Source organism: Daldinia decipiens, assembly GCF_022478715.1.
Source record: "Daldinia decipiens strain CBS 113046 unplaced genomic scaffold F4813scaffold_14, whole genome shotgun sequence".
Taxonomy (NCBI): Eukaryota; Fungi; Ascomycota; class Sordariomycetes; order Xylariales; family Hypoxylaceae; genus Daldinia; species Daldinia decipiens.
The window spans coordinates 17,470-33,554 of record NW_026054557.1 but is presented as its reverse complement, the minus strand read 5'-3'; the positions used below and the strand labels follow the sequence as shown (position 1 = coordinate 33,554).

At 44.8% G+C, this 16,085-nt stretch overlaps 6 protein-coding genes across 6 annotated transcripts; 2 read left to right on the top strand and 4 right to left on the bottom strand.

Annotated features, from left to right (window-relative positions):
* Positions 1 to 22: 22 nt before the first annotated feature.
* Positions 23 to 1,624, top strand: F4813DRAFT_357206 (uncharacterized protein). The gene has a single exon (XM_049243089.1). It carries the CDS (start codon positions 610 to 612, stop codon positions 1,429 to 1,431), a length of 822 nt encoding a protein of 273 aa, XP_049100024.1. The 5' UTR covers positions 23 to 609; the 3' UTR covers positions 1,432 to 1,624.
* On the bottom strand, positions 1,597 to 3,144 carry F4813DRAFT_52719 (uncharacterized protein). Its single transcript, XM_049248608.1, has one exon. It carries the CDS (start codon positions 2,612 to 2,614, stop codon positions 2,015 to 2,017), a length of 600 nt encoding a protein of 199 aa, XP_049100023.1. The 5' UTR covers positions 2,615 to 3,144; the 3' UTR covers positions 1,597 to 2,014.
* Positions 3,124 to 5,774, top strand: F4813DRAFT_357202 (uncharacterized protein). The gene is made up of 3 exons (XM_049243088.1): positions 3,124 to 3,898; positions 3,965 to 4,666; positions 4,839 to 5,774. Exons 1-3 carry the CDS (start codon positions 3,243 to 3,245, stop codon positions 5,686 to 5,688), a joined length of 2,208 nt encoding a protein of 735 aa, XP_049100022.1. The 5' UTR covers positions 3,124 to 3,242; the 3' UTR covers positions 5,689 to 5,774.
* A 134-nt stretch (positions 5,775 to 5,908) lies between these two features.
* On the bottom strand, positions 5,909 to 7,964 carry F4813DRAFT_357199 (putative zinc-binding oxidoreductase ToxD). Its single transcript, XM_049243087.1, has 2 exons — positions 6,215 to 7,964; positions 5,909 to 6,152 (listed from the first exon to the last, which is right to left on the bottom strand). Exon 1 carries the CDS (start codon positions 7,491 to 7,493, stop codon positions 6,456 to 6,458), a length of 1,038 nt encoding a protein of 345 aa, XP_049100021.1. The 5' UTR covers positions 7,494 to 7,964; the 3' UTR covers positions 5,909 to 6,152; positions 6,215 to 6,455.
* Positions 7,965 to 8,823: 859 nt separating this feature from the next.
* On the bottom strand, positions 8,824 to 11,421 carry F4813DRAFT_52660 (GMP synthase). Its single transcript, XM_049248606.1, has 12 exons — positions 11,182 to 11,421; positions 10,888 to 11,107; positions 10,750 to 10,826; positions 10,351 to 10,673; positions 9,924 to 10,231; positions 9,809 to 9,856; positions 9,683 to 9,748; positions 9,613 to 9,635; positions 9,478 to 9,535; positions 9,341 to 9,424; positions 9,186 to 9,278; positions 8,824 to 9,130 (listed from the first exon to the last, which is right to left on the bottom strand). Exons 1-12 carry the CDS (start codon positions 11,316 to 11,318, stop codon positions 8,933 to 8,935), a joined length of 1,635 nt encoding a protein of 544 aa, XP_049100020.1. The 5' UTR covers positions 11,319 to 11,421; the 3' UTR covers positions 8,824 to 8,932.
* A 685-nt stretch (positions 11,422 to 12,106) lies between these two features.
* Positions 12,107 to 13,669, bottom strand: F4813DRAFT_388835 (glycoside hydrolase family 76 protein; the record flags this gene model as incomplete). Its single annotated transcript, XM_049246747.1, has 4 exons — positions 12,107 to 12,670; positions 12,722 to 12,963; positions 13,017 to 13,496; positions 13,579 to 13,669. The coding sequence occupies 4 exons, from the start codon at positions 13,667 to 13,669 to the stop codon at positions 12,107 to 12,109; spliced, it is 1,377 nt and encodes a 458-aa protein (XP_049100019.1).
* Between the last annotated feature and the right edge of the window lie 2,416 nt (positions 13,670 to 16,085).

Sequence of the window (16,085 nt, the reverse complement as noted above, 5' to 3'; positions counted from 1 at the left end):
CTTAACACCTTTAGATAGTGCGTCGAAATGGATATCTGTTATATTTTATGCTGTCTGCCTGGACTAAACCTGATAATCCCACTAAGATCCCTGCTAGTTCTCACTTCATGGACTCGGTCGGCTGTTGAATGTCTGAATGCGTCCTTAACATGCCACCATCCGGAATCTCAAATTGTTTACCTAACCTACCTAGGTATTTATGAATTTATGAGAACTGTTCTTTGTTTACCTGTCATGTAGAGAGAGAAATGACCATCCGCTTAGAAGTCTAGACCGTTGATCCTAAAGCTGTAACCTAGGGTATTTCCAGTTTCCGCCCCCAATGCGAAATACATTGGGTCATAGCTTTTGCTTAACGGTGAGAAAATTAGGCATCCTTTTAACCTAGTTGTTGAATAGGAGTATTTTAAGGTTGAATAATTCTATTCTACTTCTTCGGAAGTTCTCTACTTTTCTTTCTTATAATTCGTTATCTTAACATTCGTCTTGGCAGCATAGCCGCCCAGTATTAGTGATATTATCACTCAGTTACAAATCTCAAATTTCTCTTTAAACACATCTCAGCCAATCATTTGCGCGTAGGCCATTTCATTACAAACACGGCCCAAGATGTATAACCTACCCGTCAAAACATCCTACGAGTCCAATGATATCCCCATCCCGGAAGAATTCCTAAGGTCGGAGCCGCACGATGCACAGCCTATCGCTTTCAAAAAGATAGACTTCGCTGATACCGTGCTGACGGAGTACAAGGGCCTGTACGCTGTGGTGCTGGACCATGTTATCAGCCCATCCGAGTGCGCCAAGCTCATCGAGCTGGCCGAAGCCAGTGTGCCCTCCAAGAACAAAAACAAGATAAACGGGTCTCCCTGGGCACCTGCGCTCGTCAATGTTGGTGGTGGATACGAGGCCGAGGTATTAGACTACCGCAACAGCGACCGCATCATCTGGGACCAGCAGGATGTCGTCGACCGTCTTTGGGCACGTCTAGAGCAAGTCCCAGAGATTAAAGACACGCTCCTCACGTCTGAGCAGCCAAAGGGAACGGTGTGGGACTTCCAGCGCCTCAACAAGCGCATGCGCTTTCTGAAATACGGCCAGGGCCAGTTTTTCAGGCCGCATTGCGACTCCCCTTACGGCCAGACTGAAGATGGGAAATCGGTGCTCACGCATTATACCGTGCACTTATACCTGAACGACTCGAAGCAGGAGGTTGGAGACGCGGCTGATCTAGTCGGCGGCGCGACGTCCTTCCTCTCGCCTAACCAAAAGCGGAAACATGATGTGAATCCTAAAGCTGGCCGGGTCCTAATCTTTCAGCACCGGAGGCTGTACCATGCGGGGGATGATGTCTTGGATGGGATCAAGTATACGATGAGGACGGATATCATGTATACTATACGGGATTCGGAGATCGTGAATACCAGCTAGAACGTTGTCGCGCCCTCAGTTTTCTTCCGAGACGCTCTGCCTATAGTCAGTAGCAATGGTTGAGAATATATTTTATTCCACATGGCCAAATATCTATGTGTTTTAATATGTCTAGATCTGTATGTTAGAATGTTAGCTAGAAGTAGAGTGTTCAGATGATGACGACTTACACAATGTCCTATGTAAAATGTGTTTTCATTTCCAGTAATCTAAATTCCAAAATAAAATAGGCAAGCCTCTTTGGGGAACGAAAAAAAGGGAAAAAAAGAAGAAGAAAAAAAGGCCGTTGTTGAACCGCCCCCGCCATCCGCCAAACTGTGGTGTGTTCTCACAAATATGAGGTGGTGAGGTTAAGTTACAACATGGCAAACCGCCCCTCCGTGGTCTAGGCTTCCGGTAATTGGAAAGAGAGGCTTTACCAATAGACCATCAGCTGCACAGAGCGGGTGTTTCTCGTTGAAGACCCATCTGTTGTTTGGATATATGAGGCATCCAGTTGCAGCCTGAGTCACTGGGTAACCTCGCAGTTCCAGCTGGCGGGAGTGCCAACGCGAATGATACCGCACATCATATCACGGCCATGTCACGACCATATCTCCTTAATAGACCGAATCACCTTGCAATTCGCCTTGTGCCCTAATTCGCCCCAGCCCTGGACCTGACAAGCCTTGCTGCAGTACGCAACAACGCCACATCCCGTACATCGCATTAGCGGATGTTTTCCCTCACCCTCTCCCCCCCCCTCCGCCTCTTCCTTACCGCACGCCGCGCACCTCTTCCCCCGCCCAGCCGCCTCAATTCCATCCAGAATCGCCCCTATTTCAAAAACTTGTTCCAAGCTGGCGGGCAAAAGTCGAACACCAGCTCCCTCCCCCAGTGGCACGCGGACGATAGCCTTTTTTCCCTCGCCGCGGTCCGTGCGCGTCGCGCGCGGCACAACTAGCGTGTGACCCTTCCGGAAGCGCACGCCGCCCTGTCCGAGACCGCGATGGTCGCCGTCCTCAAAGGTGACGGCGAACTCTACTCCGCTCCGGTCCCGGACGATCACCGTGGGTTTGGTGATCGTCATGTCCTCCTTGATCTGTGCCAGCAGGAACCAGTCTGTTGTTGGCGCGGGGGGAGTTGATGAAGATGGCAGTTCGTTGAATGACGGGAAGATAGCTGGGTCGGCGAATAAAGGCATTTTGATCTTATGGGTATATCCTACCGCTCTTTTCGCTTACTTTTCTGTTTATTCTTATTTTCTAAAAAGAGATGAAAGACGGAAGAGAGGGTCTTTCGGTTTCGTGCTTTAGTTGTCTTGGCGCCGTGGAGATTAATCCACTAAATTATTTGACGACTTACAAGGAGGTGTGTAAGAATAGGCATACCTTGATATAAAATATTAACTACCTCTAATAGCGTTATGCTTCATTACACACACTTCCCTTGTACTATCTATTAAGTTAGGGGGAAATAGTTCTTCTTTCTTAAAATACCTAACCGTTTTTTCGAATATTAAAAGACGGAAGTTTTGAATGGAGTTTCCTTGTTTATGCACCTTGTAAAGCCCAGGCATAGCTTGAGGATTTTATAACTCATATATGGGCAATAATCATCAATATCTTTGATTGTTTGCTCGGCGGGGATTGGTTCGCCACTTATCACTTATGCAAGTTAGGTGGCAGTGCCTCTTGGAATGGTGTGATGGCACAGCCTCGTAGCTAAATCACTCCGGTCCTTACTTTCTTCGTCTTCTTCGTCTTTTTGTAACGCCTATATCGTCTTCTCTAGAATATCTGTAAAATAAAGAACTCGACTTGTCATCGAGAATGTCGTCAGAAAGCTCAGTTGGCTTTGCTTTTCAAGCGGATGTCGCCAATACTGGCTCTCTACTCCACTTACTGACGGGTAAAGCCCTCAAAGCTCTGAGCGACGGCGGAGTCGATTTCTACTCCATAACTGTCGCTATTACTCTCGGCAAAGACTTCGAGGTCCGAAATTCCTTAGGAAACACTGTCCCCGCACATGTCAAGTCTAAACGTGGTATCCAATCCGTTTTATCGAAAGTTTTGAGCATTGGATGGGGCCAGCCGGAGCTTGCAATTGCAATGACAAAGACCAAAGCGGGTGTGAATGCTCTTCTCCTGATTGATGCTCTGGCATGTGGATCTACATACTACCAAGCTGCTGAATGCTTTTCAAGCCTCCTCTCCCTACGAGGCTGTGAAGCTGACAAGTTGCCTAATGTCGACGTACTGAAACATATGATCGGCTATCTCGCCCCCTTTCTTCTCGGCCTAGGCTTTTCAAGAGTTGTCGCACATATTACAACGACTGCAACGCGTGCGATAAGATTGAACCATTCTAGAGATTCTAAACTTTTTGACCACCTTACAAGATCTGGGGACGCGTCAAGTGTTGCGGGCGCTATAAATCAATTGATGCTTACCTCGGGAAGGAAAGAGAGTTGTTATATGCCTACACGGTACGCCCTTATGCCCTGCTGATAATAGGGGTGGTTCTTTTAGTTTGCTAACTCTGCTCTTTCAAGCATGAGGGGTGCTTGGCTTTCCGCATTCGCAAGCCATGTACTTGGAATGGCAGTCGAGTTACGTCTCGACGATGCCATCATATGGGAAAGTGCAGGAAGCAACGGGACTGCTATTTTTGAACTGGGGGAGTATCAAGCCGAGGACTCCCACTTCCAGGCCATTGTAGGCCAGAGGATTACAATAATCGAATTACCAGATCCCGAAAACCAGGATTCGATGCTTGATAACTGCCTCCCGATCGATATGATTTTTGCATCAGTGATTGCTCATGAGCCAGATATTGACATCTCACTCCAGCAAGATATCCAGCGAGCGATATGTCGGTTTAGCTTCAAAATACTAAGATCACTCCAAGAACGGGCTCACAAAGTTGAAAATACACGGTTTTACACGAATTTCAAAGTAGCTGGGGCACTTAGAGAAACGCTTAATGCCTTTGGATTCCAGAACTCTATTATAGATTCCGTTGAGAATCAACCGCCTGCGGAGGAGATACCAACCAATATGCTAAATGCACTAGACTGGCAAGGCATACAGTCACTAGGTCCTGAGGCATACGATAAGCTGAGAAATGCTTGTGGGAGGCATGGAGATGACACTACGGGCGATAGCATCCATTCGCCGAACCGTAGTAGATGCCGTCGATTATGTGGTTACGTTAACCGCCTAATTGTTGGATTTACGTCTTCTGTATTGCTTCTGTAAGTTAGCATCCGTAACAAATTTCCTTTCTCAACACCCCTCCTCTTCCTACCCCGCCGATATCTTTTTCTTATACCCGTGATGTTTTCATTTATGGACCAAATTTCAGACTCGTTCGCAAATGATTGCTTGACAAGGATTTAACCTAACTACCGGCTATCTGCTATATAGATCACAGTGCCGATTTGATGCCAGCCAACTCAGTATTTACCCGGACGTTCTTTTGGATGATATTAGGAACCAGAAAAACATAAATGGTATACCCTACAGCTATTTACTAGAGGGGGATTATTTGAAGTCTATACTCTTGTTGGTAGACCACGACACAGAAAGAGGGCGTGGATTAATTCGCCCTTTCATCCTGGGAATTTCAGGTAAAAGCTTTACAGTTTGCCATACCTCTATACTGAGCTACGACTGTTTCGACAACCAGGGTCGCTTCCTAACTATATTGCCTGGTCGTGCATCAGTAGCAGGTGCCTTTAGGTCCGAAATAGTAGAGAAATACGCAGGTGATATGGGTGCAGAGTATTTAAAAGTTCCCGTTTCAACTCTACTCGCACCAGGGCTATCTCTCATGCCACACCATGCTCCCCCAGAAGGTAGTATATTCATGGGCGTGTCCTTTGACGAAAATGTAATTTTTTCGGATTTCAAAGTTAGAGACGGCGAGACTTTTGCGAGAGGCATATCCATCAAGAGTTGCACCAAAAAAATGTTAGACGCACAGAGTGTGAGTTGCCCGCATGAGCCTACATCGGAATTACAGGTGCAAAAGGAACAAAATTTAGCAGTTGTTGGATTCGGAGCCCTGAACAGCAGTAAAGGCAGAAATCAGGACATCATACAGCTAGTGGCTTTACATGGAAATAAACTTGAACAGCTTCTTACATTTGGGATGATCGAGTCAGACATGGATGCTCGCTATATGGGGTTCATTTTCCAACATATGGCATGTCTAAAGTGCTGCATTTCAACTGCGAAGAACGAGGGTAAGGAGATTGTAATCATGGGTGGATAAGAAGGCTATTTAGCATTATGATATTCCTTAGATTTACGACTACTACCTAATATAGAACATACCCTCGATTTCACGAGGCCGCCGGCGAAGATTTGGAGTACACGTAGATTTCAAGTGAGGAAACTTTGCTGGAAGATAATTCTGTGAATATCCTACATTGTGACGAGGCAGTCAACGGGTATATGTCACTACAATATACTAAAATCAAAGTAACCGCCGGCACAGAGAAGCTAAATGCTTGATATATTGGATACAGCCGACATCCATACACGCAATAGGTATTTAGAAGAAAAATGTTGTGCTGGGTAAGATTCGAGGATATAAACGCTGAATAATACATGTAGATATATGTAAAAGTACCCCTATTCAATCCCGTGTTAGCTCAAAATTTCAAAAATATGTTCTTCTAGCTTCAAAGCCTCGGAGTATTATTTCTGGACATCAACGTCTCTGTTTCTAGGCCACTTGAGATGTTAACGTTAACAAGGCAAACAACCTTTTGATAATTTTGTATAGTTGGACACACCTAACTATAACCGTGAGGATGTAAATACCTAGGTTAACAGGTAGGTTAATGGAGTTCAATACTGAATCTAAAGCTAGGATAATGATCAAATATCACAATAATCATAAAACCCACCGCTTTTCAGTCTCTAAAGCCACTCAAGGTACCTAACGTAGCTCATCCTACCCGGGACGCACTATAATTGACTCCCTACCATCATCCCAACCGTCCCATTTCCCCCCTCTTGTCCACTCGTCCACCGTCAAATCTTATAAACGATCTTCTTTCCCGTAACCCGTCCCTGCCGCAGTTCATCCAGCCCCTCGAGAATATGGTCCAAACCACCGTCCCGAACGTCCACCGGGTGCGGCTTAACCTTACCCTGGGCGATCAGCTCGCCCGCCAGCTTCCAGAACTTGGTGCCGAACTCGAGGTCCGCGGGGTTCGCCGTGAACGTGTGTCCGAACTTGAAGAACGTCTCCCCGGTCGCCGTGTACGCCACGGTCTGGAGCTTGGCGACGTCGTCGCGGGGGAAGTTCTCGACCGTCAACAGCGAGCTGTACTTGCCGCCCTTGGAACTAAGCGCCTGCGCCGAGATCTCGGGCGCGGAGCCCACCGAGATGCAGTCGAACACGTACTCGAGGCTGTCGTTGGTGAAGGCGCGGATGTCCGCGCCCACGGTCGGCGACTTGTAGTCGAAGGTCGCGTCTGCGCCAAGGCTCTTGAGCAGATCGAAGTTGTGGGGCGAGGATGTCGTGATGACCTGCAGACCGGATAATTTCGCGAACTGGACTGCTAGCGTTCCAGTTGCAGTGCTACCCCCGTAGATAAGAACCGGGAAGGGCTTCTTAGCCGGCTCGGTGGGCCAAGGGAGGCCTAGTGATTGGTAGAGGCCTTGGCCGACTGTGCTGATGCCCACGCCCAGCGTCGACGCCTGTTCCATCGTGATGGTGTCGGGGACCTTGATGGCAAGGGCGGCTTTTGCCACGATGTGCTCGGCGAAGGCGCCGTCTTCTGCGTTGCTCGCATTGGCGCCGGAGACGAAGCCAGCGATCTTGTCGCCGACTTTGAAATTTGCGACGTCGGGTCCTAATTCCTCGACGATACCTGAGTAGTCGCAACCAACCAGGCTGCCGGCAATTCCAACACCGTCGATGTGCTTCCAGTCGGTAGGGTTTAGAGCAACAGCTACCGTCTTAACCTTGACGTAGCCGGGGCGCACTTTGGGAATAGGAGCGTCGGTTACGACCTTCCCGACGTTTCCCTCCTGGATAATAAGAGCTTTCTGAGTTGCAGCCATTTTCTATTATGTGATTGGTATTATTCTAGTGTAAGTGTATGTTGTATGTTGTATGTCGTATGTGGTGTGTCGTATGTCGTATATGAGATGTCGAGTAGTGTCGAGTGGCTTTAATAGTGTGATGTAGTCCGCGGCAGCTCTTCTCAAGTGTTCTATTCTGTTCTGTTCTTAAATATATGCGATATGTTAAGAAGCTGTCCACATTTAATATGTAACGTCTCGACCCCTCGACCCCTCCTTATGACAAAGCTATCGCGATATTCTCTGCAATGTATGGCATGCACAGTAGTGAACCAATCAAATTTGGATTGGCATTTACGCAGTCTATGACTATTTTAGGAGATAATGTTATGTCCGACTTCATTAGTAACAGGGTTAATATACTTCCGATTACAAATTATGTTGTCTCCCGATTGTGTTGGAGTAAGTGGCTATCCAATTAACTTGAGTCGTGATATTGGCAAGCTGTTTATATAAAATACTTGTATCAGTCGATTAACCACCATCATGCAGGAGAATCCTACGAGCCTCATGCAAGACGAATTTCTAGCGAATGGAATGGTCTACTTTTTCTTTAGTGCTGACTATTGATATGTTAGTATATTTGAATAGAGTATATTTCAACTACTTCTAAATCAAATAAGTCTTTGAGTCGAATTAAAATCAAAATCACATGATATTCTCAATATTATTAGTTATTCTTAATCAAGTTTTATTGCCTATTCATGAGTTACTTTGATTCAATAGCGGAGTTAAACGGAGTTGGTATTCTCAATATTCTCAAATCAAGCATATCGGGATAAAGACGTCACCATTTATTGTGGACATTCGCAGCATCTGGCGCTGAAAATACTAACCCTAGTTTACCGAAGACTTAATAGGCATTTCCAATTAAAACCTATAATTCTCCTAAGAAAAACATGAATTATTGATGCGAAGTCGAGTAGACTACTCTTGATCATGGCGATATCGCCTAGCGCCAACTGCGCCGCAGCAACTTTGGCCTAACACGCCTCAATTATGAATAATCATATTTAGCACACCGACGACTGCTAAGACCGACAAGCCAAAATAACTAGAAGATAACTAACCTCCAATTACTAGGTATATATAATTGGCGATAATGCAATTCATCCTCATGATTGCTTATCAAGCTGTAGACTCGGGGCTGTCGGGTTCTAGATGAGACGTCTAGAATGAAGGATACCTTCAGTATAACCATAGGCTCCCATAGTTGGCTTAGAGTTCCTCGCGGAACAACAATGTCGTTTCCTTGCTTCTTGCTATCATTCCTATGATAGAATCCTGAGAGCCTCTAATTAACACGTGAAACTCAATCCAAATTAGCCGTAGTTCAAGTCAGTAAGGTATAGAAAGCATCGCATCTAATAACTTTTGCTAGAAGCCAGTCTGAAGTAGATCTCGACTAATATTCCCTCTTATGATAACTCGATCGTGGCCGGCGGCTTGCTGGTCGTGTTGTAAAATACACAGCTTATGCCATCGACTTCGTTCACAATTCGTGTGGATACGTTCATGAGGAAGTCCATGTCGAACTTGTAAGCCTCGGCACTCATGAAGTCCTTGGTCGTAACTGCACGCAGTAAGCAGAGGTATCCTTCGTAGCGCTTATCGCCCTTTTGGAATATTAGCAAAGAGAATAAGAGGGAAATAGATCTTTGGGTTTCTCACCATAACTCCTACAGCCTTGTTTGTGTCAAGACCAGCATAAGCTTGGCTGATCTCGTTGTAGATACCTGCCTCCTTAATCATACTAATGAAGATCTTGAGCAGTATCAGCATCTATAAGCCCCACGTGTAAGCAGGCCGTATTTATCTAAACTTACGTTGTCTGCTTTCCTTGCAATCTCGACTCGCTCTGGGGTGACCTCACCGAGAATTCGGATAGCAATACCAGGGCCAGGGAACGGCTAAAAGGCATTTAAGCAGTTGTTCAGGTGAACTGGATTCCAGAGTGACCTACATGTCTCATGACGAGTTCTTCGTTGACGCCCAACTCACGACCTAGGGCTCTAACTTCACTGTTTTTTTGGTGTTAATACCTCATCAAACCCGTTTGCGACTATTATGCAATTAAAACTGCATCCAGGACACTTACTCCTTAAATAACTCCCTAAAAGGCTACAACTAATTAGCCAATATTTATATTCAGCAAAAGAATATCTTACCTCGATAAGCTTGAGACCTTGACCGTCCATCATTCGTTGCGGCAGACCACCAACATTGTGATGCGTCTATTAATTTGAAAGTCAATTTTAAACTTCTAATTAGGTAAAATGATTGGTAGGATGTACCTTAATAGTCGCTGAAGGGCCCTTGAAGGAGATTGATTCGATGACATCCTGCATAGAGAAAAGTGTTAGAGAGCAGATTCGCTGGTAATTCGGTACGCATTAGAAGTATTCTTACGGGGTATAGAGTGCCTTGGAGAAACCATTCAACTTTTCCGGCGTTTGGCGTGTTCTCTGCGGCCTTCTCAATCTTAATTGCCTCCTCTTCGAAAATGTCGATGAAAGTGTTGCCGATGATTTTTCGCTTTTGCTCCGGATCTAATACACCTTTCAATTTGGAAAGGAAGTTTTGCGAGGCATCTATAACCGTCAAGTTGATTCCAAGATGCTCGCCAAGTGCTTCTTTCACTAGCTGGCATTCATTGAGACGCATCACACCATTGTCCACCAGTACGGCGTGAAACCTATCGCCAATTGCTAGTTTCACTATAGGGGCGTTGTTAGTAACCATAATCCTGATAAAATGGGCAAAAAGGTGGCATGCCGCAATCATCATTTATAACAAAGACAAGAAATAATATGGCATTGATATGGCATCGACTTACTTAACTTTGCAGCAACTGTCGAGTCCACACCACCTGAGACGGCGCCGATCACCTGGCCGTTACCCACGAGTTTACGGATTCGAGCAACCTCCTTGTCGAGGAAGTCTGTCATCGTCCAATTTTGATTAACAGCGCAAATGCCGACTGCAAAGTTCTTGAGAAGCTCGGTACCACGAGGGGTATGTGTAACTTCAGGATGAAACTGTATACCAAAGATGGGTTTGCTCTCATGTGCGATACTAGCGTACGGAGAGTTTTTAGTGGTAGCTATGGTGACGAAGCCATCCGGGAGTTGACTCAATTTATCACCATGGCTCATCCAGCTGCCATTTGTTAGTAGGACTCTCCATCTATTTGATAGACGTACGTCTATTGAACGCCAAATGCTAATATACTCACACTCTCATACCCGCATCTCCATACATGCCTTCGAATAATCGGTCAACTTGATTGTTGTGATGCTGTGGTATGAGATCCTGATTGATCATGGTATTAGAACACTAAATTTAATGATCGAAAGGCAGAAGGGAGTTGTACCGCTTGTCCGTATTCTCTCTTGGTTCCGGCAACGACATTGTCCTTGCTCGAGTTCCAAGCAATTTCTTGAAGACCGTAGCATATGCCTAGGATGGGGACTCCCAGATCGATAAAGGCCGAGTCAACATGAGGCGCATCATTGTCATAAACTGAAAATGGTCCACCAGATAGAATAATTCCCTTGGGTTTCCAACTTAATTCTGAGAGCTTCGTAGTGCACCTATTTGGGGTATTATTATTAGTCTTATGAGATTGAGATATTTTCTCATTTTCAATAAGAAAAAAACCACGTACGGGAGCATCTCGCTGTAGACGTTCAATTCTCGAAGTCGTCGAGTGATAAGATGCGTGAACTGGGACCCGAAGTCCAGCACCAAGATAGTGTCGTAGGCATTGTGAGGAGCCTCGGCCTGCTCAATCTCGGCCGACATCTTGATTATTTGATATTATACGCAAGAAAGTATCTATTTTCGAGTTCTGGTATGGTCTTGGTTTGACTTGTGACGCTGAGGTAAGTATTTGTTCAAGTATTTGTTCGACTAATACTTGAAAAAAAAAAAAATGGCCGCGCAGAGGGGTTTGAATTTCTTATCTTTCTTATCAGTCCTGAAATGGTTTAGTGAGGGGTAAATTATTATCTTTGCCAGTACTTCGTACATAGGTAGCTATGTACGCAGACACACGATTTGATTGCATGTGTTGCCAAGTTCCACGTGATCTCAGCTTGGCAAGTAACTCGGTACATAGTTGATGGTTAAAATTCGTTATACGACTATCACCTATACAGGGGCAGATTCCCTATTTTCGAAATCCTCTCTTAAGGTCTCGGAACAATCTTATGAATTCAGCTTCATTACCTAAATAAACGTCCGTTTCATTCTTGGCATGATTACACATGTCCAAGCTACCCCTGAGACAAGCCTTCCTAGCATTATACCTAAACCACCTTGGCCAAAGGTGATTCGTGGTCCAAAATTAAGTAACAAAGTCAAAAGCCAATTCCCATCCACGGGAGAACGCTCACTGACAACCGCTGTAAACGCCTCATACCCTTGTGGTCGTGCTACATATTTCTCTTTCCATCCTAGACGCCGCCATATATGCCCTACTCGAATGGGATCCTCGAAGTGCCGTTATAACCGTCTATCGGTCCTCAAAATGATATTGGTGGCGAGATCGCCTCGTGTTCGTTCGCGATAGCGATGGTAGATAACATCCATCATACTCCGATACTCATCCACCCAAACGTCCCAACCGCAGAAGCCAGAACTAGGGCGGTTAGAATACCAGCACCTGCTCTGTCTCCTGTTGTTATTGGCGCTGGCGTGCGCATAAACGAGTCGCTTCCCGCTCCGGCATTCGGATCGCCTTCGCTCGTACCGCCGGATGCCATCGTCACTGGTGATTTAGCCTTTCCGACCAAGAGAGACGAAACAGCTCCCAGAACATTCATTGTCTGGCCAGCACCGACACTATTATCGAATGTGCCACTTGCCCACCCGAACCCGCAGGTCTTCCCGGCTGGCGGCCCAGTACACTGCTTTACGGCAGCCTGGGCCGAGTCCTTTAAAACCGGTAGTACTTTCTCGGCCGTGAACGGGGCGATCTGCGTCATAGTTGTCATCCATCGGTGTAAGTAACCCTTGAAGCTCAACATATCTGTTGTGCAGGTCATGTGATCTTCGCATGCGATCTCATAGGCAACATTGTTTTTGAAGAAGTCGCGAATCGTTGCATCTAAGAGTCCACTAAGTCGCTGTTCCCATTTCGAGTCTCCACCAGTCTAGAGACATGTTAGTATCGGTATTAAGGGGAAATCACGGATAGTTCGTACGTAGTTGTACATATGCGCCGCCCCTAAAAGATAGACAGCGTTATTGTATGAGAATTGGGCCTTGTTGATATCAGTACAGTTAGTCTCAACATGGGCGCCATCGTATATCCTGTAGTCGCTATCCATCAAGCCAATACTCTGGACCCAGTCCCAAGTTTTCTCTGCCCAATCGGCGTATGTTTCGTTATTCAGATAACGTGCTAAGCGGGCGCCAAGATTGAAGAAGCAGCCGTTGGCGATACCTAAATCGGTATTAGTTTTGTATGTACAGAGTTCAAGTATTCGTTTATCTTACTGTTCTTGTAGTCATATCCATTGTTCGCGAAAGGGATTTGCCATCGCAAACCACCACCACAGGTATCATCATGGCGACTGGGGTCGGCTTGAGTATTAAAGACAGCTTGGGCTAGAGATAGCCATTGAGGTTGGTCGGAAGGAGGGTCGGGGAAATTGAGCTCAGCCGCCAGCATGGCAGACATGCCCCAGAATCCCTGATCGTCATTGCCAAGCGAGGCGGTAACGTTGGGGGGCATATAGTCTCTATTTGGACCAACCTGCCAAAGCATGGCTTGGGTAACTACGTCGTTGTAGGTGGTGTCGCCAGTGTAATGCCAATAATCGATCATTGCTCCCCAAAGCGCACCACCTTCCCACCAGTAATAATCACCTGCAGGTGGAGGGCCCGGGAGGATGCCGGGTGTTTGTCCGGATTCATTCCCGTGGTAATAGGTCATGAGATTTTGAGCGAGAGATTTAGATGTTGATATGACATCGTCTGCAGTAGCGATGTATTAGAATAGTAGCCTACGATATTATGCCATTTGGAATATTACAAAAAGCAAAAGTAATAGACATACCATCCGAATCTATCTGGTAAGTTTGCGCGGATACGATATTTCTTGTTAATAGTAGCGCAACTGGGATTGCGTGCAAAATGAAAGGCGACATGATGCTAGTAGTTGGGAGATTTGACATTCGAGAAAAGTTAACGAGTGACGGAATTAGAAAAAGAGGAAGACGATGGTCGCGGCTAAGACCGCGTTTTCTTCAATGCCAATCCGGTATATCGCACGGGATTATAGATCAAGGCGACTTTGCGATTGCTATGATGAATACCGTCTCTTTCTCTGTACGAGGGCAGATTTGGGGAGAGAAGGTGTGGAGAGATGGTGACTGGAATTAGAGTTTCGGACAATAATGGAGATGTAGAGGACGAAATCCAAATTGATTGTCTACAGGTAGTGGGTTTTTGGTGTAGTGTAGGTTAGGTACATATGTGTGTGTACACCACATGCACCGGGCAGGGTGATGTATTCACTGTGCAAGTACTGTAATGATATTGAGCGTCACAATGTACTTTCCATATCAACTTGCTAGTAATTCAGCCAACTGTATATTGGCCTTCACTCCGCATCAAAGGCATGTTTAGCACTGTGGGGTGGAAGGTATTGGAGGGTATGTATATGGCTGATGACGACTTAGGGACCCACAGCTAAGAAAGACCCGCATGATCACCCTTGCTGATTCCCCATCGTTTGCTGCTACGATTCGTCCCCTAGGTCAGAAAGGGTCTGGCGCCCCTGCTTCCAAGGAAATACAAGCTTTTAAGAAAATACAACCTTTTCTACTTATGTACATGGAATCCTTTCATCGATCGGTAGCCGTCTTGGCAAAACGCGACATAATAAATCTAGAATCTAAACACCCCACGCGATTGAAGTTATTGTCTCCATACATATTCGAGGCAGTAAACTATTTTTTGCCATGTATATTCAGCGGGTCTAGAAACATTTACGGTCATAAATTCGATAGAACTGAAAAGAATCATCTTGGAGGTGACAGTCAAGGAAGCCCATTCAATAGTAATGTTACGCACACACTGTGACGAACACGGTATAGATCAGCATGATGATCCCTAATTATGGGAGGCTAATATGTACAAATACAATCGGTAAACCGGCATATGCGTAAGACAATAAGGTTTAATTGGTTTAGGACAAAGAACTTCGTTTCCGATAATGGCCTTTAAGCGCAACTGCGCACAATAGAATTTTCACTATCGAAATCCTTCATTGTTGTCTCTTATCTCTTAAGTGGTACCTGCCCGTCCCTTTCCGGATTTTAATAGGCTTGAGGCTTAACAACGGTCGTTTCAGTAACTTGGAGGCACAGCTCATTCGGTGGCTGGTATGTAAAAGCTTGGGATGCAAGCGCGTAGCCCACGTGCGTACCACATAGCAAAATTTTATTTTTAGTAAGCATCTTAAAATGTTCGTAGCCTTAGGTATTAGATTTCTACTTGTCTTACAACATCCGATAATATATCTCACTATCCATAGCAGGAATCTCTTAAGCACTCCTTTCGATGCCTATGCATGAGACTTATACTTCTTAACGTGTATATGTTCCATAGCGCTAGTGAGTGCAAGTTTAAATGGAATAGTCAAACTCAAGGTATTCAAGAGAATTTCAACAGACAGAAATTTCATACGCATGGTGTAATTTAAAGCACTCGAAGAACTTTTGAAAATAGCTAGGTGGATGTTCAATCCGCATAAGGAATAATAGATTGTTTTGTCAATTACTTAAAGAATACACTTAATTTCAAAGCAACTTATAATACTTTTAACATAATTCCTATGTTTTGTTTTAATACGGCTTAAAGGCTATAAAATGCAGTTGCATTATTAAAACTGTATATTTAAATCATTAACATTGTACTTTATAACGCATCTTTTTACATACCACACTATATCTCACACTATTTTAAGAGTTAAATAATGGCCCGTCCATTAGATTTATAACAGCCCAATCTTTTTAAACCTTAAATAATACAGTGCGGATTTCCTATTCACACATTATTTTCTCGAGGCATGTAAAGACTTTAGCCTAAATCTTTTTATATTGCGATACAAAGAAAAGATAGTCAGGAAACTAATACATAAGCTAATATTTATTTTTATGCAGCTCAAATATAAACCGTTTGAACACATGTAGGGAATAATATCATAGTAAATATACGCTAGTCCAAGGCATAGGAGGATAGCTGCAATGTCACTTGGGGGCCAAAAAAGTTCATGATAGTCAGCTTATTGGAACTCCAATCAAACAATATATGCAACCATCTAAGAGTTTCACATTTCGATACTTCAAGCTCAAATCACACATAGTTACTCATACCATAACTGTTAAAAAGACTCGATGGAATCGATGATTTGGTTATTTCAAGACTATAAAGTTATGAGGTAGTTAGTTAAAGTCTTCTAACTCCGTGTCTTATAATAGTTATTGTCTATCAAACCCGAAGGATCCTTGGCGCAGGAAGCACAATTCTACTAGCCGAAAAATCTAAGGATTTCAGCTT

Coding starts and splice junctions, on each gene's coding strand:
- F4813DRAFT_357206 (XM_049243089.1), top strand. CDS start 610: ATGTATAACCTACCCGTCAAAACATCCTACGAGTCCAATGATATCCCC.
- F4813DRAFT_52660 (XM_049248606.1), bottom strand. CDS start 11,318: ATGTCGGCCGAGATTGAGCAGGCCGAGGCTCCTCACAATGCCTACGAC. Junction 9,425..9,477: donor AAGAACTCGTCATGAGACAT/GTAGGTCACTCT, acceptor AATGCCTTTTAG/CCGTTCCCTGGCCCTGGTAT. Junction 9,131..9,185: donor ACAAGGCTGTAGGAGTTATG/GTGAGAAACCCA, acceptor ATATTCCAAAAG/GGCGATAAGCGCTACGAAGG.
- F4813DRAFT_357202 (XM_049243088.1), top strand. CDS start 3,243: ATGTCGTCAGAAAGCTCAGTTGGCTTTGCTTTTCAAGCGGATGTCGCC. Junction 3,899..3,964: donor AGTTGTTATATGCCTACACG/GTACGCCCTTAT, acceptor TGCTCTTTCAAG/CATGAGGGGTGCTTGGCTTT. Junction 4,667..4,838: donor ACGTCTTCTGTATTGCTTCT/GTAAGTTAGCAT, acceptor TCTGCTATATAG/ATCACAGTGCCGATTTGATG.
- F4813DRAFT_357199 (XM_049243087.1), bottom strand. CDS start 7,493: ATGGCTGCAACTCAGAAAGCTCTTATTATCCAGGAGGGAAACGTCGGG.
- F4813DRAFT_52719 (XM_049248608.1), bottom strand. CDS start 2,614: ATGCCTTTATTCGCCGACCCAGCTATCTTCCCGTCATTCAACGAACTG.